Genomic DNA, 24221 nt, shown 5'->3' with positions numbered 1-24221 from the left:
GAAGCACAAAAAGACATGGGGAGAATGCCAAGTGAAGGTAAAGGCAGTTTGGGGTGTGAGACAGCAGTAGCAGCAGGGGCAAGGGAACTTCCACTAAACCACCAGGAGCTAGGAAAGAGGCACAGTAGAGATTCTTCCTCACAGCCCTTAGAAGAAGCCAACCCTCACGACTTAGTCTTGGACCTCTAGCCTCCAGGACTCTGAGTCAGCAAATGTCAGTCCTTAGAGCTACCCTGTTTTTGTTACTTTCTTACGGTAACTCTAGGAAACTGATCCATCCTCTGTGTTGTTGTTTGTTTGTTTGTATATTTATCTATTGTTTTTAATCTTCACCCAAGAATATGTTTATTGATTTTAGACAGATAGGAAGGAAGAGAGAGAGAAAGAGAGAGGGAAACATTGATGTGAGAGAGAAACATCGATTGAACATTGATCGGTTGCCATCTGTATGTACTCCAACAGGGGATGGAACCCAAAACCTAGATATGTGCCATAACTGGGGATTGGACCTGCAACCTTTTGGTGTGTGGGATGACGCTCCAACCAACTGAGCTACCTGGCCAGGGCTATATTGTTATTTACTTAAAATTTTTTTTGCATTAATGCCCATCTTCAAGAATCTGATGGCCATTTCTATGGATGAGTGTTCTGCCTATAAAAATGCAAGTATATTTGTAAACATAAAATTCCCAATAATTTTAGGGACAAAGAACCTCTGACCAACCACAATCCTATCCAGCTCTCCATAGCCCACCAAAATCTTTTCTTTGAGAATCCAGTTTGCCTACTATCTTTGCCTTTCACTTCTTATTTCTCCTTTGGCATTTATATGTATTCACATACTTCTTGGACTCTGAACATTTCAGCATATGTAAGCCCCTCTCAGTTTGAAAACTCTAGTCTTTCTAAGTCCTAAACAACTGGATTGTATGTATTTGAAGGATAGGGTTAGTTCACCGACATTACGAGGCAATTATATATGAAAGGTATGAGATCACATGTTCACATTCCTAGTGTATGTCCATTATATACTAAGTGCTCATTACTTAGTGCCAGCCACTGTTGTTCCCTTTCTTAATAATATTGGAGTTTGTAAAAATACTTCTTGTTAGAAAACTCCCTGCTTGGGTGAAGGAATAGTAATAATAGGTATTACTTCACTTAGCTTGTGCTGTCCAGCATCGAGTGAAGTGTATGTAGGAAGGATTGAAAATGAAAAGGCAGAGGAGGAGTGTTGCATGGCAACATCGAGAAAGGGAGGCAGGCTTTAGAGTTCACAGCTTCAGTTCTCAGCTTCCTACGAATTATTTGAGAGTGAGAGACATTGTGCAGTAGTATAGGACACTGTACCTGTATGATATGTATTGTACAAATATCTCTCTGTGAATTATTTGGGAGATATTTGTGCAATATTTACCCCTTTCAGCTTTTAAAAATTCATCTAAAAAAGCAAAGCTAATTATCCTTATATTTCTTGTGAAGATTAGAACCTCTTCTAAGACTAAGTCATTTTTAAATCTTCATTCATGCTCAGAGAAATTTGCATTCACTTTGAAGAATTCACAGACACTTTGAAGCACACCCTGACCAGGCTAAGGACACCTCTTCTTTAGTCTCTTTTACAACAGATTTTGAACTCCTAACCTCATGTTTATGGCATTCAGAAAAGAGTCCTGGTTCTGGCTACAGGGGAATTTTGTTGTCAGCTTTAATCAATATTTTCAATATGTTGATTAGTTTTCCTTTGTTTGCAAAATGTGAGGGTTGACAAATTTATCTGTTCGTATTCCAGCTTTAACATGCTATATTAACCTCATTTTATGGATGAGGAAACTGACCCAGTAACCAAGGATGGGGAGGTAGAAAATGATGGGCCCAGGAAAAAAAGCCTGCACTCCCACCTGCCACGTAGAACCAAAGTATTATTTCTAGTTTTTCTTACATTAATTTGAGAGTTATAAAAAAAAACAACTCTGGTCTGTAAAGTTTATTCTCAATCAAGGTAAGTTCTTAATAAGTTGTACTGTTTTATGGCATGATTTAATGGTGAAATGTCCAAATTCTGGAACAGGCTGCAGGGACCTGGATCTCTGTCTATTACTGGGTACCTATGAAATCTTGGACTAGTGAGTTAACTACTGAGTCTCAGTTTCCTCAGCTACAAATTATGGATAAGAACAGTGCCTACCTCAGAAGATTTTGAGGAATGTGAGAATTAATGCAGCTAATGAGCTGAAGCATAAGTATATTTTAACTATTGTTCTATTTGACAGTTAAGGCTACTGCATATCTATCACAGTAAGTTCAGCCTCTAATTCAGTGACTTTCAAACTTCAATGTACAATAAAATCACATTGTGTACCTGTAAAGTACCAGTTACAGGTCCTTACACCCAAAAAGAAAGACCAATTAGGTCAATGACCACTTATTTACACTTTTAACCTCATCCCTGATTTTTCTGAAGTAGGAAAAATAAAATAAAATAAAGAATACTTAAAAATTAGGGAATAAAATGAGTATACCTTTATGAGTATAAAGGTATAAAGAAGGATTATCCATTGAGACACACTACTTTTGTTATGTTCAATAATTAAAAATTTTTGAAAGTTTATATTAATATGTTGTTATTTCCATTTTGACATGCCCATGCCTTATATTTTAGGAGACCATTGTGATGAGCCTATATTTACCTCTGAAAATACCTACATGCAGTTTTATGTGAACATGTAATAAATAAAATGCTTATTTCAAAAGAAAATTACTCTTACTTTTTATGTTTTAAATACATTTTATTGATTTTACTATTGCAGTTGTCCAAATTTTTCCCTCTTTGCTTCCTTCTACCTGGTACCCTCTTCCGTCCAGTATTCCCCCCTTAGTTCATGTCCATGGGTCACGCATGTAAGTTATTTGGCTTCTCCATTTCCTATACTATTCTTAGCATCCCCTTGTGTGTTTTGTACCTATCTATTCTGCTTCTAATCCCTGCATCTTTCCCCCCCATTCTCCCCTTCCCTGCTCCCAGCTGATAACCCCTCAGATGATCTCCACACCTATGATTCTGTTCTGAGCTGGTTGTTTGCTCAGTTTTTTTTAGATTCAGTTGTTAATAGTTGTGAATTTGCGGCCCTTTTAATGTTTATAGTTTTGATCTTTTTCTTAAATAAGCCTCTTTAACGTTTCCTTTAATAATGCCTTGGTAATGATGAATTCCTTTATCTTTTCCTTGTCTGGGAAGCACTTTATCTGCCCTTCCATTTTAAATGATAGCTTTGCTGGATTGAATAATCTCTGTTGCAAGTCCTTGCTTTTCATCACTTTGAGTGCTTCTTGCCAGTCCATTGTAGCCTGCAATATTTCTTTTGGGAAATCAGCTGATAGTTTTATGGGAACTCCTTTGTAGGTAAAATCTCTCCTATTTTCTTGCTGCTTTTAAGGTTCTCTAATATTAACCTTTGGCATTTTAATATTGATGTGTCTTGGTGTGGTTCTTTTTGGGTTCATCTTGCTTGGGCCTCTCTGTGCTTCCTGAATTTATATGTATATTTCCTTTCCCAAATTAGGGAAATTTTCTTTCAAAATAAGTTTTAGATTTCCTGCTTTTCCTCTTTTGCCCTCTGTCATCCATATGATTCAGGTGTTGACATGTTTGGAAATATCCCAGAAATTTTTTTTACAGTATCCTTATTTTTTTGTATTCTTGTTTCTTCCTTCTGTTCTGGTTGAATGTTTATTTCTTCCTTGTGTTCCAAATCATTGATTTGAATCACAGCTTCCTCCCCTTCACTGTTGCTTCCCTGAAGATTTTTCTTTATTTCACTTAGTGTAACCTTCATTTCTTTATGTTTTTGCCATACTCAAGGAGTTCTCTGAGCATCCTGATTGCCAGTGTTTTGAACTCTGCATCTGATAGGTTGGCTATCTCTGTTTTGTGTAGTTCCTCTTCTGGGGTTTGGTTCTTTTCTTTCATTTGGGCCATATTTCTTTGTCTGCTCAATTTGGCAGCTTCCCCATGTTTGTTTCTGTGTATTAGGTAGAGCTGCTTAGACTCCCTGTCTTAGTACTGTGGCCTGTTGTAGAAAAGGCACCTGTAAATTGCATGGGGCAGAGCCTTAGGTAACTGTCAGGGTGGGGCAACTGGCTTTACAGCCTTGTGGCTCCGGAGGGGTTGGAGAGGGGACAGTGATGCTTCCTGGCTTCTGGAGGTTTACCTGGCTCTCTCCCTGTTTCTAGTCACTTCCTCGACTCCCTGTATGCAACTGGCACCCTTCCAGCTGTTACTCTGGTGGTGAATCCCAGAGTGGGTAGGTTTGTGTATGTTCTAAGACTGCACAGGCCCTTTAAGTAGAGTCTCCTGAAAATTGGGCAGTTTCTTCTGTCATTACAACTCCCACTGCTTTCTATAGCCAGAAGTTATGGGCACTTATCCTCCTGGCACTGGAACCCTGGGCTGTGCAGTCTGGCCTGGGGCTGGGATCACTCGCTCTCAAGGTATCCCTCTGGATTTTTATCCACCACATGTGAATGCGGGATTGCCTGTTAGGCCTCCACCGCTGCCTCACTGCTCTGTGACTCCTCACCTCTCTGCCTCTCAGTCTGTCTCTGCGACCCTGCCCTTCCTAGCCGTGGGAATGAATGTGGCTTCTTTAAATCCTTAGTTTTTGGACTTCCATACGGTTTGATTTTCTGACAGTTCTGGGAGTTATTTGTTTTGAAGTTTAGTTGTAAATGTCTGTGTGGTTGTGTGAGGAGGTGAACATTTTAACCTATACCCCCCTGTTGACCAGAAGTAAATTACTCTTACTTTTTAAATGACCATATTATTTATAGTTCTAAAATTAATAAAACAAAAACATCTTACATTTATTTTTCTCCATCTCAGTTCTTGTTTCACTGTTAACAGAAAGCTAGAGAAATACCTGTTATGTTGAGATATTCTATGAGTTATCATAGGCTGAGTTTGAAAAATGCAAGTACATTCTAATAATGTATTTTGGGCTTAATTTATTATTAATGGAAGGTCTCAGAATTGCTCAAATGTGAAGTGAAAAATAATTTAAGGTTAAAATTTTTTTTTGCCTGGGCATCATAGACCAGAAATTACCTTGTAATGTTACTGAAAATAAGTAAAATCATTAGGTCTATTTGTTTCCTAAGGAGAAGAAGCTTTTTGTGCCCTCTGTTCATTTAATCTCATACAGGTTTTCCAGCTTTCCAGGAAAATTTATTTTGCTAGAAGATGTTTGATTCTACTCTGTCTATGTTCCATGCAGTACATTACCATCCACGAATTCTAGCTCTGTTGCATGCAGTTTTGCATACATGATTCTTTTAGATTCATTTGCTGGTTATTTATGAATGCTCACAAAAAAGTTTAATGTTGACTAAGTGGTACATAACTACATATACATTGTTTAAGTGTACTCAGTGTTACTTGTGATAAATTTTAATAACTAAAAAAATAAAAAAGAGATAGGTACTACAAACTGTTTCTTTGATTTTTTGTTTGTTTTTTGCACTCGAGTATCACCTGCAACAGGGACAGGTCAGGTGCAGTTTGAGTACTTAGTACATTTTAGTTGAGTGAGTGAATGAATGCTAAAGAGTTAGCAAAAGTTGGATTTTGTCTTTTCCATATTTTTCAAAAATTTGTGTTGGGCTCCCTTTGCTGCATCTACTGTGATGATGGACATCATTCTCAGCAATCAGACTGATGATATTCCAGAAAAGGTGACATCACTCTGAAGGGATGCACAGCTATAATGAGGGGCCCCAGAGGCGCCCTGCAGAGGGACTTCAATCACATCAGTGTGGAACTAACTCAGTCTCGTTGGACAGAAAAGAAGAGGCTCCACGTTGACAAATGGTGGGAAAGAGAAAGGAACTGGCTACCACTCGCACCAACAGCAGTCACAGAGCAAACATGATCAAAGGTGTTACACAGGACCTCTGTTACAATACGAGTCCTGTGTGTGCCCACTTCCCTGTCAGTGTTGTTATTCAGGAGAATAATTTCCTTGTGAAATCAGGAATTTCTGGGGTTTAGGTTTGAATGACTTCAGGCGTTGATTGTTCAGTATTTCAAGCTGAGAAAGATGAGTTAATTCTGGAAGGAAATGACATTGAACTTATTTCAATTCAGCTGCTTTGATTTAACTAGCCACAACAGTGAAAAACAAGAATGTCAGCAAAATTTTGGATGGTGTTTACGTTTCTGAAACAGGAACAGTTTAGCAGGCTGATAAATAAGATTGAAGTTGTCCAGATACAGAAATAGCAAGATGCAGGATTCCTCAGACTTGTTTGTGATATTTCAGAGATACAATGAAAGTCCTATATTGAAAAAACAATTCTGTTATCTTTTATACTTCTAAAATAAAATATTTTATTATGAAAATAATACTAGAATATCATGGAATAAATACCTAGAAACTAGAGAAAATTAGAGTGAAAGAAAAACTATGCATTTTCAATGGTTCCTAAGAAAGCAACACTTTCAAGTTACATTTTAGATAATTTTTTTCTAGATCTTTTTCTCTCTGCTTCTTTTTTTCTCAGCCTACTTCTTTTGCTAGAATTGTATACCCTATACCACTGTTGGTCCTTATATTTTCAACACACATGATAATGTATATAGGTTTCAATGTCCTTAGAATTATTTCTAAACAGAGTTTCCTACTTGGAATGAATCAAAAATATCAAAATAGCTTCTTCACAGGGGCCATGGCTTCAGAGCTACTGTGGATGTCTGCTTCCCAGAAGAAGTAAGGATTGCCCTTACATTCTCTTGAGTTGCCTCCAGGCATGGATGTTTGTTTTAAATAGCTTATAAATACATGTGGGATCTCCCTTCATTTTCTTTTCCCATTGTCTGATCATTCATTTAACACATCCATTAAGTACCTGATGAGGGCTAGATGCTGTTGTTCTTGCTGGAGATGCAGAAATATTTCAGTTCTGGTCTAACTATTTAATGACTAAACACAAGAATTTCAGTATTATAAATGCTTTCTAAACAAAAGTGATACCGTGGCCCTTTCCCTTCAAAATTAAGCTAACACCAACGTAATGACTAAGTATTATATTTTCCTTTTAAAATTGCATTAAAATAAAAAAGTGATAAATGCATATAGGCAGCATATTACCACAATAAAAAAAAATATCTCAGGAGAAAGAGATATCTTACCTCTATTTCAAAAGAAAAAGTTCAAACTTACCTTCAAAAGAAAAGAGAGATAGGTAGCAAATCTCAACTCAGAGCGCAATAAAGGGAAAACATGCTTTAGAATTAGGATAACTTTTTGGAGTTCTTTGCATCAAAACTTATTTACATTAAAGTTTCATGTATGGTAGATTTCCCCCTTTTGGATCTACTACACACAGTCTTATTGGATCGATGAGTTGTTTGCATGCCTGTTTAGAAAATAAAAATCACTGAGTAGATTGTAAGTTAATATTTAGAATTCCCTGTAAGTCTCACCTTGTATGTCTCGGGATAAGAATCTGTCTCAACATCCTTTGTTATAATGCCCCTTAGAGTCTGAAAGAAATGAGGAGGGATGAAATGAGAGAGAAATGGGAAAGATAACAAGGGAGGAAAAGATGACTGTTTACTAAGGAATAATAAATGAGTTTCTTTAGACATTCTTGTTCATGTCAGAAGTACTGACTGGGTTTAAAAAATGAGTGAAGTTGACTACATTCCTGTAGGGATTTCTTGGTAATCCTTTAAAAGGCTGTTTTAGGTATTTTGTTTTTTTCAAGTGTAACTGTACTTAGACAGTTATTCTTAAAATTGCCATCCCATACTCCATCTTGCGGACACCTGTATTCATAGATATTTTAAATATGGCTCAAGTATGACTACCTAATTCAAGAAGTAAAGTTGAAAGCTTTATTTTTAGTAATTTAATTGATTTTAGTTATTGATTAAATTATATCTATGATGTACAGTCTATGAAAATCTAATGAAACACTTTAGAGAAGGAATTGACTTAAATACATATTTGAAATAAAAAGTAAGAGATTAATTTTAGCATATAGATTTTTCTTCAAAAATTTAAATTCAGGAAAAAGGAAGTTTGGCAAGCAAGGTTTATTTCATACAATTAACAGAAGTATTACTGAGTATTTCCATTTCAGTAAGGAAGTCTGCTCATGTTCTCTGTATTGGGGTTCTAGTTGGCTCAAATTTATAACCATCTGTTATTTCCATATTACATATAAAAAGAAATGAAGTGTAGGTTAACATTGATTGCATTAGCATGTCATTTGTCTTAATATGTTCAAAATCCAATGTTAGGAGGAGCTATATTTCCATAGCAATAAAAAATTCACAGGACCACCCAAATAACTGTTTTCCACAGTACAACATATTGTCCAAGATCCTTTGTCTTTTGAAAATGGCTGTAACACCTGAAATAATCTATTATATTATCAGACCTGAATTATATTTTGTATTTTAAGATAAGCATTAGTCAATGAAGTGTTATTTGTGAATTTTGATAACCTTGGTGTATTTACAGAGAGCTGACTTGAAGTATCATTCTGCACAGTTACAAACTTCATCTATATTCTGGTCACCCTAGGATATTTTTAATTTATAATAAAAGGGGGAAAAAACAATACTATTCTCTCAGTAATATTTAAAAAGCATTAGTATGTCTTTTAAATTTGAAAGTCACACATTTAGTCAATGGCTCTTTCTATATGTAATATTTTCCACAACAACAGAGATATATTTTTAAACTATTTTATTTATTTTTATAGAGAAGGGAAAGGAGAGAGAAAGTGGGAAAGAAACATTGATGTGTAAGAGAAACATTGATCAGTTGCCTTTCACACCCCTGCAACTGGGAGCCTGGTCCACAACCCAGGCATGTGCCCAGCCTGGGAATTGAACTGCCGACTTCTTGGTTTGTGGGGTGATGCTCAACCCAATGAGCCACACCAGTCAGGGGAGGGCCAGAGATACTTTCTTATAGATGGCTTTAGAAAGAATCAACCTCTGATGATTCTTAATCACGGTAATTTGGCTGGGCTAAGTGCTCTAGCTTTGTTTAGTTTTTCATGTATTATGAAAGATGTTTTGCTGTGTAAATGAGGAGTTATTTTAAGCTGAATTCTCAACTAAAACTAGAAACTGTCTCAATTTGCAAGTTTTTAAATAAATTTATGAAAAAAAGTAATCTGTTTCTCTACAAATAAGAATTCTAATGTAATTGCAGAAAAGTTTGGGAGAAGAGTCATAAAATCAAATAATTTCCATATACTGCATTAATGGTTCTAGCCATGAGGCATGGAATATTATGTTATATATCAAAGATTATGCTAACCTATAAAGTAGAGATATTATTTTTATACTCATTTTATAGGTAAGTAAACTCATTCAAGTCCACACAGCTAACACATAGTAGAGCCTGGATTTGAACCCAGGCAGATGGAATTCTTTCTCTAGGTTTAATAAACGTCCCCCACAAAATACTACATTAGTTCATGTTTTTTCTGGCCTTCATTATTTCTTCCTTCGGGAAAGCAGTTTCTCCTGCTACTGCCTATCTTTGTATCGTTCTTATTTTTCAATTGTATCCTTGTTAATATTTCTCTCATGGTGAATTGTAGGCTATTTAGTTCAGGGGATTTGATTTTATATTTCTTTGTGTTGTCAAAACTTAGCACAAATCTTAATACAATATAGACATATATATACACACACGTGTATAAATCTATATATACATATACATACACACATACATACATATATATATTCTGATAGGATAATGAGAGAAGATGTACTTTAAGATATATAAATATTTTTGTTGGCAGTTTATAGGCAGTAAAAATGCTCCTATTTGCATGTTAATTGGACATTTTACTAAAGTGCAAATAGGATGCATGAACTGAGCTAACTAACTTCAACCCTCCAGTCCGTTTCCTTATAGCTCAGAATGGAGCCCTGCCCGGTTTGAGTAGGTGAAGGCAGGCCCTGCAGTTCATGCCCTAGTAGCTTCTGCAATGCTTGGGTCTTGTGAGAGAAGTGTCTTCTACTTAATTTTGAAATTATTAAAAATGGTGGAAGAGTGCAAGTGATATTCTTTATAAAACTTATGTTACTGTCGGTCTTTTTATATTTCTGGGAATACTGCATGTATTAAATTCTATAGGAATATGACACATCACCCGGGACTTACTTCTAGAATTCTGTTCAGTCTATTTTGATAGTCAGTTTAGATGATAACAGATACTGCCTGTGGCACTCAGTTAATTATTAAAGTTATTCTAAATTTTGGTAAAAACACTCCCCCATGCAATCTTTAGGGTAGAATTATGATAAAAATAAATTAGGATTAAACATAGTACCTAAGGAAAGTTGCATGAGTCATTCATTTATCATGTAGTTATCTTAATGCATTCTGTTTTGCTTGTATTTCTTTTCTCCATATAAATTCAGGTGAAAATCCCTAGTTTTTCTGTAGTCTGGTCCGTTTTTATACCTATTCCAGTAGGAAGTGTGAGCATCGGGGAAATGTGTATAACTCAGTAGAGGATATAAGTCTATTCTCTACACAGTGAGTAATTAATGGGTGCTGTCTTCTTATTTTTAACAAATATCTCCTTGTAGGATGGAATTCTGACAGGAAAATTATAGGATTGGTGCTCACAATAGGATTTATGTTAATAATTGGAGGCTGTCTACTCCTTAAAATGTAAATGGGGCTTAAATATAAAGGTTAAGAGGCAGTGCTCTTTTGAGAACATAGGTATTCTTTTACAAATATAGATATGTTGTCAAGGCAAATATACATACCCCTGCCCGTATCTTGGACAGATGTCACCAGGTTGTCTATTAATATTCATTGTGCATCTGTCAGCTGCTCACTGCAATTGTTTCTCTTCTGCTTCTAGCGATTTCATAAGCACTTTTGTGCAGCAAGATCTTTTATATATGATATAAATGGACCTTTTAATCATTCTAGGTTTTCCAGTATTACCTGCCAAAGAATATGAAAAAGAAATTTGTATCAAAACAAGACTTTGTTAATGAAATAAACACTGTTTCACTCAATCTGCTGTGAAGAAACGGACTTGAAAACACGAATAAACAAAACCCTGAGATAAATTATTGCTGCCATGCTAGAAAAAAGAACAAAATCATATATATGAAAGAAAAATGAATTTATATATGTTTGTGTGTGTTTTACCTACCTCAACAGAATGTTAACATGATCAGTCTCTCATATGGTCACTTGCTTGTATTTCTGTAAATGTGATGTCTGAAAAGGGAGGAACCATTCACATCCGACTAGGAACTTGATTTCCACATCATAAATCTAAAGTGACTGTGATATATTTCTTTGAAATACTTAGCACTTATGTGTATATCTTTTTCCAGCTGTGGTTGTGTAAATATTTAGATATTTCAGTCACTGGTATTTATATTTTATCTTCCAGCGGGCAGTTCTTGAAGGAATCCTGCCATGCGCCTTCCCCTGGTGCTGGCCTTGCCTGAAGTCAGTCCTGTTATGTTCGTTCCCAAGGCTCTACCAGGAGTCTTGCCGAGGGCATCTGATATTATGATCCTAGTTCTTGATAAAGCCTCACTCCATCAGTCCCTTTCTTCTTTTACCCTCTCTTAAGGCTCCTATGCAGAGTGTAGTTAAAAACTGGAAGTTGGTTTTGCCAAGTATAATATAAACCTCATATCTCATTGCATTAAAAATTACCCAAGTTAGCATAATTAGAATGGTGGTTATGTGGTGGCTTATAGGAACTCAGCATTTGTGATTGAAGGGAGAATGCTTTTTATGAATGACGAGTCAGTAATATCTTAGAGCAGTTTGTAAGAGTGGAGGTGCACACCTCTTCTAGGGAGGAAGGCTTTGATCACGGAAGGTCTTCCCTCTGCCCTCTTCTGAGATTCACGGATGCTCTTCCCTATTGGGTCTTGGTGTAACTCCCTCAAAGTCCTCCTCAGAGAAAATTAGGCACGGTTATTGAGAAGTTTAGTGACTTTTCCATCAAAGTGTGTTGGTGGAAAAATCTGGGGAACCAGTGATATTGAATTTTAATTATGTATACAGTGGATAGGAATTGAAGTTTTCTGAATATTATAAACTGATAATACAAGGATATTTACTAAAAAATGCAATAGTGTATTTAGAGAAGATAACACAATGTAAAGAAACTTTCTGTTCCCATTTATTTGTCATGAAGGCCTTTACTGAGCTAATTGACTGTGAAATCACCTGAGTTCCAGGAGGATAGATGTTCCACGAATGTGTGGGAAAGGAACAATAGTCATCATCAGGATTCTTCTTGCTCTTTGTTGTCTACATTTTAAAAATAAGTAATCAGAATTAACACTTCCAGTGTGGGAAGCAGGAATGGACAAAGCATGTTTCTCTGTAAATTTTACCAAATTAATTCTAGCAGTATTTATGGAATACCTGGAACAAGCAAGGGTTTTGAACCTCACCAGGACTGAATCCAGCACTTTCAATCTTTGTGCTGAACAATGACAGAGCCTCAGTTCCCCCGTGCAGACGCCAGATACAACAACACCCACCCCATAAAGATGATGTGAAAAGGAGGTGATGGATAATTAATGAGTGATTTTTTTTCATTTTTCCTGCCTAGACTTGATGATAAAGAAAAATTTATTATAGTTTTTATAGTGATGATGATTGCCATTTATTTTCATGATTGAGGTTGATCAGTCACTCATTATACATATCACTTTGGAATTGGCAAGTTCCTTTCCTGAAGGTTATGCCTAATGAGAAGTGTGCACTTCCTAATTTTTTGTTATGATTTGCAAAGGTATTAACTCCACAGTTAAGTAACTCATTTTTTCCCTTTGCTATCACTATCTATTCTCTTAAGATTATTATATATGGTAATAAGTTGTATTTTTTGAAGTGTGTTCCTTAGAAAAAATGGTGAGTGGGGAATGCCCTGTAAAAAGTGTTAAATGGCCAAATCTGAGAAATATTGTATATTTTACCTTTTAGCTAATAATCATAATGTGTATTAGCAAGACTAAATAGACCTTGATTGTTGCAACTCTTCTTTTTAGAAATACCTATTAACAATCTGAGGAAAAGAATATTCCAAGCAGCATTCTGGAAAAGGTGGCCCTTATTAGAATAGAAAGCTTTTCTTGTTGCTGAAACTCTTCTATTGAATATTGCATTACAAAAACCCTGGTGAAAATGTGGGCCTGAGTTAATTCCCCAAAGTCATTCTGGCCATGGTCCTGCTGTTTGGAGTGTAGATTAGGCACAGTCCTGCCCTTCACTGCCCCTGAGTGGAGCCCGTAGAGGGTCTCCAGGTTCTATAACTGGCTGTTAGTTCCTCTGTATTGTCCCCTAGATGATTTTATTCTTCTCCATGGTTTCAGTCTCCAGCTTGATTCAGCTGACATTTCTTTTCTGAGGTCAAATTTGGATAATCAATTGGCAGCTTGTTCTTACCATTTGAATATTCTAAAAGTATTTCAAACTCTCCATGTCTCATATTGAATAAATTGTCTCTTGTCCTTTTACCAAACCCCACGCTTTTATTGTCTTCCTTCACTGGGATTGCCCTTCACCCATTGCTCAGAACGCAAACTTGGAATCTCCCTGCCCTCTGCTTCTCCCTCTTGAGCATTTTTCATGTCCATTTCCCCCCACATTGCCAGTGCATAGATCCTGTTAATATTGTAACTAAGTATCTCTAGATGCTTCTCTCTCTTTTCTCCTCTGTCAATATCCAAGTGCAAGTTTCAGAATTTATTGCTTGAAGAGTGCAAAATTATCCTAATTTAGTCCTTCCTAGCATATCTTCTGCTACAGTACAAATTTCACACTACCAATAGTGAACTCTTTAAAATCAAACTTGATTATGCGATCCTTTGCTTAAAATATTTAAATGTTCTTGTTGCCTTCTGTTAGGTTTCTGGACTTTGGCTTGATACACAAATCCAATCTCATTATATCTCTTCTAGTTACTTCTTCAGGCACATGCTTTCTAATCTCTGACATGAACCTTACATTGAGGCCACCCTAACCTACCTACAGGTCCTGCAAGTAAGTGTATCGTATTCTTTCGCCACTGTGCGTCTGAGTGAAATCATCTCCTTTCTTTACTTTCTGACTCTTTTTGTAAGACTCAAGTTTCATGTTTCAGGATAACTTCTCTGCCCTGCTCAGGTAGTCTTTTTTTGTCTATGCACCCTTTTTTCTATCTAAAGTGGACTTTTAGAATTTAAAATAAAATTTGCTTTAATTAAATATGTATTACCTCCACAGTTAATTCTGATTAGCATCCACCTTTCATAATTACAGGCAAAGCAAAGGCCAGTACTATATTATAATGCCTTACTTTGTTAGGTTTTATAGCACTTCTAATTGAATAATCTAAAATCCAATTTAAATTTAATTTGACTTTATAGCCATTGTGAGAGAATATGCGTTTCTATGTTATTTTTTTCTCATGTTGCTGGTTTATTTTCTCCTCTTTTAGAGCTTGGTTTTATTTAAAGAGCTTAAAATATGCTGTATACTATGCACTAAACTAAAGCTATTTCTCAGTATTTTAGCTTATAAAACTATTAATCATAAACACACACAGAGTTTGGCAGAAGTAATGTCTGCTTGAGTGTGGTTGGTAGGGTAATAATATGGGTGTAATAATTTATAGTTTTAATTTGAACATTTCACCTAAAATGTCATATGGTGTGGTTGAGTGTGTTACAGAATTACATGCTTATGACTTTGTAATGAAAGATTTTGTAATAAAAGGGGTGTTGTTTGTGCTCTATCCTGTATATATAGTTGTTTCATGGTAGATAAAAGCAAATAATAGATCTTTTAGTTTTATCATTCATTTATTGATTTCATTAAGAAAAATGTTAATTGCAGTAGTTAAAAATTAGAGATATAAATAAGCTCCATGTAGAACTTACAGTCTGGTGAAGGTCAAATATTATGCATATTGGTTATGCACACTATTAAAAAAATTAAATCTTTTAAAGTCTCTTTGTAATATGCATGGTTATTAAGCTTAAGATCATTCCACTCAAACAGGTCTTTCCTGTCAACAGTTTATTCACTTTTTGTTCAGTCAACACATATTTACTGATTACCTATAGTATGCTCAGCACTCAGCCAAGTGTAAGAGAAGCATCTGTGAGTGGACTTGGATGGACCCTCCCCCCCGCCCCCCTTCGCTGCCAACCTCACAGAGCAATGGAAAAGGCAGACAGTATTCCAAGTATCAAACAAATAAATTTATGTTGTAATTCTGGTCATTCTTACCAAGATAGTTATATAGTTTTATTTTAAAAGCACTTAATTTTTGCTGTAAAGATCAGAGAGAACAGAGATTTGAAAAAAGGGTGTATGTAAACTAGGGAAAGATCATTTTGTGCTCAGACCCTATGGCAGGTACAGGCCTGTGGAAAGCAGAAACTCAAAAACTCAAAATATTTTCGGAGCTAACAGAAGGCTGGGATGAGGAAAGCAGAGAAAGGAATGGAGGAGGAAGTTCGGATAGCTAGAGAGGGGAATGAACACTCTGGCTCTTATAGGTCTTGTTAGGGACTTTATCTTAAGAGCAATGCATTTATTTTAAGAGCCATTGAAATAGGGGAGGACCCAGATTATATTTGCATTTCAAAGCCTTCATCTGCTACATTGAAGTGAAGCTATTTAAGAGCTTTCCTATGCTGGTGGGGATTGGTAGGAGTTTGATCTGGGATGGTAGCTGGCTGTAGAAATGGGAGATGAGTAGATTGATTTGAGAAATTTAGGGGAGGACTAGAGGACAGAAATGGTGGTGTCAAGGAAGACTGGTTTTTACTTTTTGTTATTCGTTGATATTGGAGCACTATTTGAGGACAAGGCTTAGAGCACAATGAAATTAAGCCTTGGGCTTTTGAATTTGAGAAATCTCTAAGTAGTTTACATGTTAAATTTATCTATGGTAGGAGTATTAAACATATGAAGCTGATCTGTTTTAGAGATTATAATGTCAATGGGAAAATAAGGTACAGGCACAGAATATTTTGATGACGCTTACTGTCAGAACTTTATTTATTGTGGAATACATAAGGTTTAGACACAGGGGTGTCCAGCCTTTTGGCATCTCTGGGCCGCACTGGAGGAAGACGACTTGTCTTAGTGCACACATTAAATACCTTGTGAAACGTAATCACACACACACAAATCTCATAATGTCTTAAGTAAATTTACGATTTTGTGTTGAGTCACATTCATAGCCATCCTGGGCCTCATGTGGCCCATGGGCTGGGGGTTGGACACCCCTGAACCGTGGCCCCTTACCCAATATTCTTTTTCATTTAATATTTATTTAATTATTTAAACTCAGTGATTTCACATATCTTGGAAGGCTATTAAAATATCAACATAATTATTGGAGAGTAATGAACTTAATTTATTAATAAAAACTCTAAAAAATTTTATTATATTATTTAGAAAGATATAAAAGTTTCTATAAAGAAAAGTTTCAGTACATGTTTGAATATAAATGTTCATTAGTATATAGTATATGTTTTGTTAAAGTGCTGATTGATGTTGGTTAAAAAGGAAATTCCAGGAAGTCATGCCAATTTTTGTAATACTCGACAATTCTCTTAATAAATTCCTCTGCAAAAATAAGCACATACATGGTACAAACAGACAGGGTGATGGGTTCCGAAAGGATTTATGGACAAGAGATTTGAAAAGCAGGCAGGATTCCTACAGGCAGAGTTTAAAGCAGAGCACTTTGTAAGTGGAGGGTCAAAAGGACTCAGGAACTGGAAGGTGTAGTCAAGGTGACACCAGAAGGATTAGTTAAGGAAGAGGTTTGGAAGAGTGGGTCTGTATTATGCAGTGTTTAAAGAGCAGCGCTAATGCCTAGTCTTCTGAAATAAGACTTTTGCTGTTTTCAAGAGATAACATGAAGCTATTTTGTCAATTCTTCTTCAGGCTCCCGTCTTCGTCAGGAAGATTTTCCACCTCGAATTGTTGAACACCCTTCAGACCTAATTGTTTCAAAAGGAGAACCTGCAACATTGAACTGTAAAGCTGAGGGCCGCCCCACACCCACGATTGAATGGTACAAAGGAGGGGAGAGAGTGGAGACAGACAAAGATGACCCTCGCTCACATCGAATGTTGCTGCCAAGTGGATCTTTATTTTTCTTACGAATAGTGCATGGACGAAAAAGTAGGCCAGATGAAGGGGTCTACATCTGTGTAGCAAGGAATTACCTCGGAGAGGCTGTGAGCCACAACGCATCGCTGGAGGTAGCTAGTAAGTAAAACGGGCTTTCTGTTTTTCTGGGGGGGCGGGGGGGTGGCGGCAGAGTGGGGTCATTTGCCTTGATAATGGCAATAAAATGTCAAACCTCTGTCACAGGCTTTACTTGAGGAAGATCTCTAGCTTTGAATATGAATACAATTCACTCTTTGTTTGAATTTTCTGTATTTCTCATTCTAGCTGGTTATTCAAGTGTAATTAGGATTTATATATAGTTGTTGAAATATTTTACTTTTGTTTAATTTGGAGCTGTTTTCCGTCGACCATTTCCACTAAAATTGATCCCCCCTCCATTGTTGCTTTTAAGTATATTGAATGAATGTATAGTATGTTTCTGTAAAAGAATAGTGTGGGGTGTTTTTCATTTGTCTTCATTAGGAGAAATCCTTTCAACTGGTATTGAAAAGTACAGTTTTAAATTGTCTCTAATTCTTAGAAATAGATTATACTTTGGGTAAGCTACACCCAGAGGTGTGTCTGTGTATGCCTCATACTTTATTCTCTTGGCTACCATAGTGTGCTCCCAATCCTCAAGTGGTTCAGCTTCTGTGTATAGATACTAAAGGCAGCTCTCCTGAAATTACCACAAGAAAGACTTGTTCACTAATGATTACATTGTTATTTCTAGAGTTTAGATGTGTATTATATTTGAATAAGTGTTGGGCTTTCTTATTTTAAATAAGCATGTAAGAGTTAGCAAGAAAGTTTCATTCCTTTGAAATAGTCCCACTGTGTATATATATACAGAGTATGTGACAGAAACTGAGAATGGATAGGGATTGGAGAGACAAATGAAATTTAGGTGGAATTTATTTTAAGCTTATATGGAAAACTGTACATAATGATATATTTATATGATGATTGATATTTTGTTATAATTTGTGTTCAGGATTTTAATTATATAATTGATTTTCATAATCTCTAACAATGTCTCCAACATTCAACTAGAACTTAAGTATTCAGAATCACAGATAATTATAAAATTATAGAAATAGAAAGGAATTTAGAGACAGATTACTTTAACTCAATCATTTTATTATGTGAAATCAGGCCCTGAACATTTAGATGATTTGATTGCACTCACAGAACCACGTAGTAGTACTTAAACCGAGACAGACTGCCAAGGATTTCTGATAAAAAGAACAAAATTTGGAGAAAATTTAAAAAATTAATCATTTAAAACTGTCAGAAGTAGCCATTCACATTTTTAAAAACATTTACTTGAAACCCATGTTTATATTTCTCCATTCACAGTTAATTGATGATGATGTTATTGTATTTTCTCATATTGCCTTGATTCTTAGTCCAGGTCTTAGTACTAAATCAATGAATGTATGAAATCTATAATCTCAACAGAAAGCTGTTTTTCTTTTCCTAAACCAGCTTTAAATGTAGAGCAAGCAAAAGAAGTTCAAAGATGCAACTCATAGAAGGATATTCACTGTGTTTTGATAAAGTCATCTTTGAAATTTATGAGATGAGGATCTTTTTTTTACTCTTGACATGTTGATATTTAAGATTAATTATTACCTGTAGAGACACATTTAAATTAGTATCTGACAAAAAATTCAGAGAATCAAGAAAAATGACGTAGATAACCTAGGCCATCTCCTTTTTTAGGTAGGTAATGAACTGAAGATCAGGAGGGAAGATCAAGAGGGATTGTTTATTCTTCAGAATTATAGTTTCCTATAAATGAAGTGTGTACTGACAGAAATATCAAAGGTTATCTCGTGTTTCTGTGCTATATTTTCTACTTTACTTGTATCCTTATTGTTGTCAGAATTAAAACAGAAAAGCTTATAGACTTTAATAGAAGGTCTAAATGCTTACCCTCTAGAACTTCCTTTTTAAAACATCTTTAGTTTTTCCTCAGATGATCAAGATAGCCTTAATGCACTGGGATTTAGAGAGCTGTCTTTTCTAATCTGGCTTTTGTGTCAATATTTTAAAAAACACTCTTAAGTTTCCAGTTCTCTTTCTGAGCTAGATGCTCTGTTGCCCTGAGAGTTCATTATGGAAAAAGCTGTTCCAGTCTAAGTCATCAAATATACCTTCATGGAATTGAGAGCAGACAATAGATCGTTATATAACTTTTACCAGTAATATATTCAAATATGTAGTCTCTTAATAATGCATGATTCACAAATTTTGATAATATTCCTCATTATGTCTCCCAAATGTTTTCAAGCTCCAGAGAAAAAATAATATTATGGTTTCCTGACTAAAATTCATTAAAAGTGCTTTAAAGTATTTTAAAATAATACTTTAAAGATCATATTCAACAATAATTCATATACAGAAAAGAGAGAAAGGTATATATATTATATATTTATCCAATATAGTTTGATATTAATAAGGATAGTTTGATAATAAGGATCCTTGTTAGTGATAACATAATTATTTAAAACCTTGAAAAAATGTTTGAATAGTGTTTACTTCCAATAATTTTTATACTGATTTACTTGTAATAATTAACATGTTTTTATTTGGGTACATTATATTATTTGGACACAAGTTATATTGAAAAATAAGCACTTTGCAGTTAAAATGGTTTTGTGTGTTTAAAAAATTTGGAAGCTATTATTTAGTAAATTCATGTTTCAGCACAATACAAGTAGATAGATATACAGGAATTGAAGTCACATGTATTTTAGTTATTAATTTTAAACAGTGGTTGCTGTTTGTTCACCATTTTTAATTGTGTTTGTGTCCTCACATCCAGGCATTTAGTAATATGCATAAATAACCAATGCAGGAGGGGGCAGGGAAACATGGGTCAGTCATATTTGATGTAGGTTAAATCTATAAACTACTGTTGTAGTTTAGTTTTATTTTTTTCTTGGAGAATGTTACTACTTTTTTTTTTATTCTTTAGTTTACGTATCAGAAGTTCAGTGAGAACCATTCTTCTTCCCGAAGGTTCAGACCCAGGAAGGCAAGGATTGCATCAGATTTCTCAGTGAAGCTGTAGCCTAAAGTAATAGCATCAACAAAAGTGTCTTGAGGCGACACAGGTTTCACAGCACAGTTGTAGGCAGTTCTTTTAAAAACATGTATCTGTTTTATTTGCCTTTAAACCAAGTTTTACAGCTGTAACAACAACTGGATTTCTTGGTTCCTAACAATTGTCAATCTCTCAAACATTGGAAAAAAAAGATGTGGAAGTCATTTAAAATCTTTTGTTTCTGTATAGAAATAATAATATTCTTGTATTATATTTTTAATATTTACTTAAATTGAAATAATGCACCAAAAGAATTGTATTTATTGGTCATCTTTAGGACAGTCAGCTTCGGTGTAAATCCTAATCATGACCAGGTCAGTCAGACACAGGGTGCAGGCTCTGGCCAGCCTTCCGGCACTGATCCTGGCACAGTGGTGAGGGCTGTTGCCCTTGCTCTTGGAAACTTAGTTTTGATCTGGTCAAACGTATCCACCCAATTGTAAAGTCTGAAAATTAGAATGCTAAGAAATACATAGTAATCCTTGTACCTAAAGTTTCTACTTGGGAATTTTTAGAAGATTACATCTGTAAAAGAAAATAATTCCTAATCATATGTACATTTTAAAATTTGTTTTGTATGTATTATTTTTCTTTGCAAACCCAGAATGATATGTCTTGGTGGGGGCATTAAGTTAGAAAGATTGGAAGGTATTGCTATTTCTGAGGTTTATGAAAACTTACTATTTAATTCAGTTTTAAACTCAGCTTTTAAAATGGTCTTGCAAGTAATATTTTTGGTTTGTTTTGTATTAGCTTTATTTGAGAATCTACTAACTCTAAGGAAAATATTTATGGATCTAATCTCCTATACCCGACATTATTGATTATAAAATCTAAAACTCCATTTTATACCAGATCCCATTCTTTCATACAACTTAATATTTAATAAATAATTTGATCTTGAGTAATTGCATTGGATTTTAAGGAAAATTCATCTGAACCCAGACCCTTATGCTTCCCATTGTAAACCGTAGCTCTCTACGTCATCTGCCAAGCAGTGCACAGTCAGCATATGGCTGTTTGTTTCCTGTTGAAGCTGTTTTCTCCTGAGGAAGGGAAATTCCCTTCAGGCTAGGTAGACATCTGCAGGCTGTCTTAGCAGCAAAATCACAGAAGAACTATCCTGAAAAAAAAAACATTTTTTCCAATTAATCAAAGATTAAGTTACACCACATTTTATTACTAGAGTGCTTTTTAGTAAATGACTTTGAGGTGAGTGTTTGTATTTTGAAGTACTGTTTTCCCACAACTTAGAGTACATTATGATCTTTTGTTGTTATTAACACTGAAGCTGCTGCTCCTTAAAGTGACTTCGAATTTGAATTACCCAATTTTCCTCATTTGGGGGAAATGGGAAAGTGAACTGACCATGTATGCTAAGTAGTCATGTATTTATTTACCTAGGTACAGTAGAATATCTTTTCAAAATCTGGACCATGGGAGATGAAAGGAAGGATTACTCTTGGAGATGAAATTGTTCAGATAAGCATGTGGAAATAGATTATGCCATTATATTATAAAATATTGATTGATTGCTTGCACACACACACACACACACACACACACACACACACTGTTCCCTGATAGACTTTTTATTTTTGAAGTTGAAACTTTTACATTGCATCTCTAAAATACTGGTTGTTTCCTTTTTATATATCTTGTTTTTGTTTTCATATTTACAGGAAGAATTTTAAAGGCTTATGTAATTTCATGATTTTACAGTATCTTTTCACTTGCTTGTATACTTATATTCTAAAATGCACTGACTCTTTGTTTCAAAATTAGTTCATGCTTAAATGAAATAATGCATATGAAGTGTGTAGCAGAGTGACTGGCACATAATTAATTATAAATTATAAGTCTAATTGTTGATGCTGTTGTTTTCACTGCTTCTTTCTGTTTACCTCCAGTATGGTCAGACACTAGAATTATTTATATAGATGGGATCAGATGCTCCTTACTTCAAAAATAGAGTCAGTTTTGACTTCATTATGAAGTTGAAGATATGCGTGTTAATACATTAAAATTTGAATAAAATGCTTCAGTAATTATATTTTCTTAAATTAATTTCAGGTTAAGTAAAGCATGTGTTGAATATCTTAAATTTCATCTTGAATTGAAATTGGTGGTATCAAAAATTGGCCTTTGGATCCTTATTGCTAACATAGGACATGCTAATAGTATTGACTCAAGTCATTTTTGTTTAAATAACAAATAAAAATAATTTTAGTAACTTTTGCAATTGGAATAATCTGTTTTTCTTTTGAAATTTATATATTTATTTACTTCAGCAATATTGCTAAGGTCTGTGACATGATTATGTTTATTAAAAACTTGAGCTTTTACTGTCAGTCAGAATATATTCTTTTGCTGCTACCTGCTTAGTCAGTTTGGGTTGCCATAACAGGAATAACATATAGTGGGTGGCTTAAACAACAAGCACTTATTCCTCACAGTTCTGATGGATGGGAAAGCAGAGATCAGGCCGCTAGTATGGTCAGTGATGGTGAGTGTTCTTCCTGGTTTCCCCTACGGAGGAGAGAGTTCACTCTGATTCTTTCTTTCATGCATGAGGGAACCAATCCAATCGGGGTGGCTTTACCTCCCTGAACTCATTTAACTCTAATTACCTTCCACAGGTCCCACCTCTAAATATTATCACAATGGGCATTGAGGCTTCAACATACGAATTTGGGGGTGTGGGGCTGGTACACAAACATTCAGGCCATAACACTGCTTTTTATAACAATTATTTTTGGCTTTTTTATTGAGTTTATAGTTACTTTATCACCTTCAAAATCAGAGAGTCAGGGAAAAATCATGACATCACAATGATGTAAGTAATAAGTCTCTGACCACTTGTTGCATCCAAATACTAGATTTCAATTGTATTATGATAAGTGAAGTGTAGATATTATATCTTCAAGTGAATGTGGCGTTAATTCTGTATTTGTTGGTAAAGGGCAGGATCCTTTGGCTGCCCCGTGAATAGAGAAGATAGCTGTCTTTTCTTTTGAAAGCACATAAAGATTTTTTTCAAATTTTTGTTCTGTCTTTCCAAGGAGTATTTAATATGAATATGAAAGCAAAAACCCATGTTCCGTAATGCATGCAAGAGATGGTAGTGATGACGGGCATAAAGAGCTTTGAGTTTCAGTGGGTGTTTTAGCAGAAAAGGACAAAGTTTGCTGAGCATTTGGATGTTGGTGGTAGAGGGGATGGCTGTGTCAGAGAATGTACTGTTCACTCATGAAAACTAACATGATGTATTCTACTTTAAAATTACTCTTAGTTAAACAAATTATAGGCTCAAGATATATGTTCACATAACTGCTATATATTAATCATTAGCAAATTTATGGAAAGATTTTAGAGTTAGGGACACATTATACAATTTCTTTTCTTTACTTCCTATCACAAGTTAAGGGAGATGATTAATAAGCTTAGAGATTATTTTTAAGTAACTTAAAATTTTACTTCTGATTATAGAACTAATATGTGTTCACTATAACACACTTTTAAATACATGCATGGTTTCGTGACTTCATTACTTAGAACTCACTGCTGTTGCAATTTTGGTGGATAGCCTTCTAGATATCCTAACATTCCTATATGTAAGGAAAACCATTTTAATATTCCATTTTTTCTCAGATGGCCAAGAAAGACATCGGATGTGTTGGAACACGTAGCTATGGCATAACAACTAAAGGGAACAATTGTGCTGTCTAGGTTAGATGCTACAAAACCATTTCTGGCTGCTTAATAGTGCTAGGTAGAGGTTCTGGACCAGATTCAATTCAGTAACCTTGGGATTAAAGGTTATATATGCCATTACCAGTCTCATGAGCCACTCTTTTTATTTTCTCAAGAAGTAGGTGGTGTTCATGCATGCTGAAATTACTCAGATG

At 35.1% G+C, this 24221-nt stretch overlaps 1 protein-coding gene and 1 pseudogene across 4 annotated transcripts in view; both read left to right on the top strand.

Moving 5' to 3' along the window:
- The window catches only part of ROBO1 (roundabout guidance receptor 1), a 408510-nt gene that overhangs the window by 55695 nt on the left and 328594 nt on the right, over positions 1-24221 (top strand). For all 4 annotated transcript variants that reach the window (XM_045851195.1, XM_045851193.1, XM_045851194.1 and 1 more), the window contains exon 2: positions 16974-17300. In XM_045851195.1, the coding sequence (XP_045707151.1) occupies positions 16974-17300 (327 nt within the window). The remainder of the gene's footprint in view (positions 1-16973; positions 17301-24221) is intronic.
- Positions 5686-6249, top strand: LOC123826984 (annotated as a pseudogene).

This window comes from Phyllostomus hastatus, unplaced genomic scaffold, assembly GCF_019186645.2.
Source record: "Phyllostomus hastatus isolate PE091 unplaced genomic scaffold, TTU_PhHast_1.1 phas_contig_86, whole genome shotgun sequence".
In the NCBI taxonomy this organism is placed as follows: domain Eukaryota; kingdom Metazoa; phylum Chordata; class Mammalia; order Chiroptera; family Phyllostomidae; genus Phyllostomus; species Phyllostomus hastatus.
The sequence above is the reverse complement of the archived record's forward strand: the minus strand, read 5'-3'. Positions and strand labels throughout refer to the sequence as shown.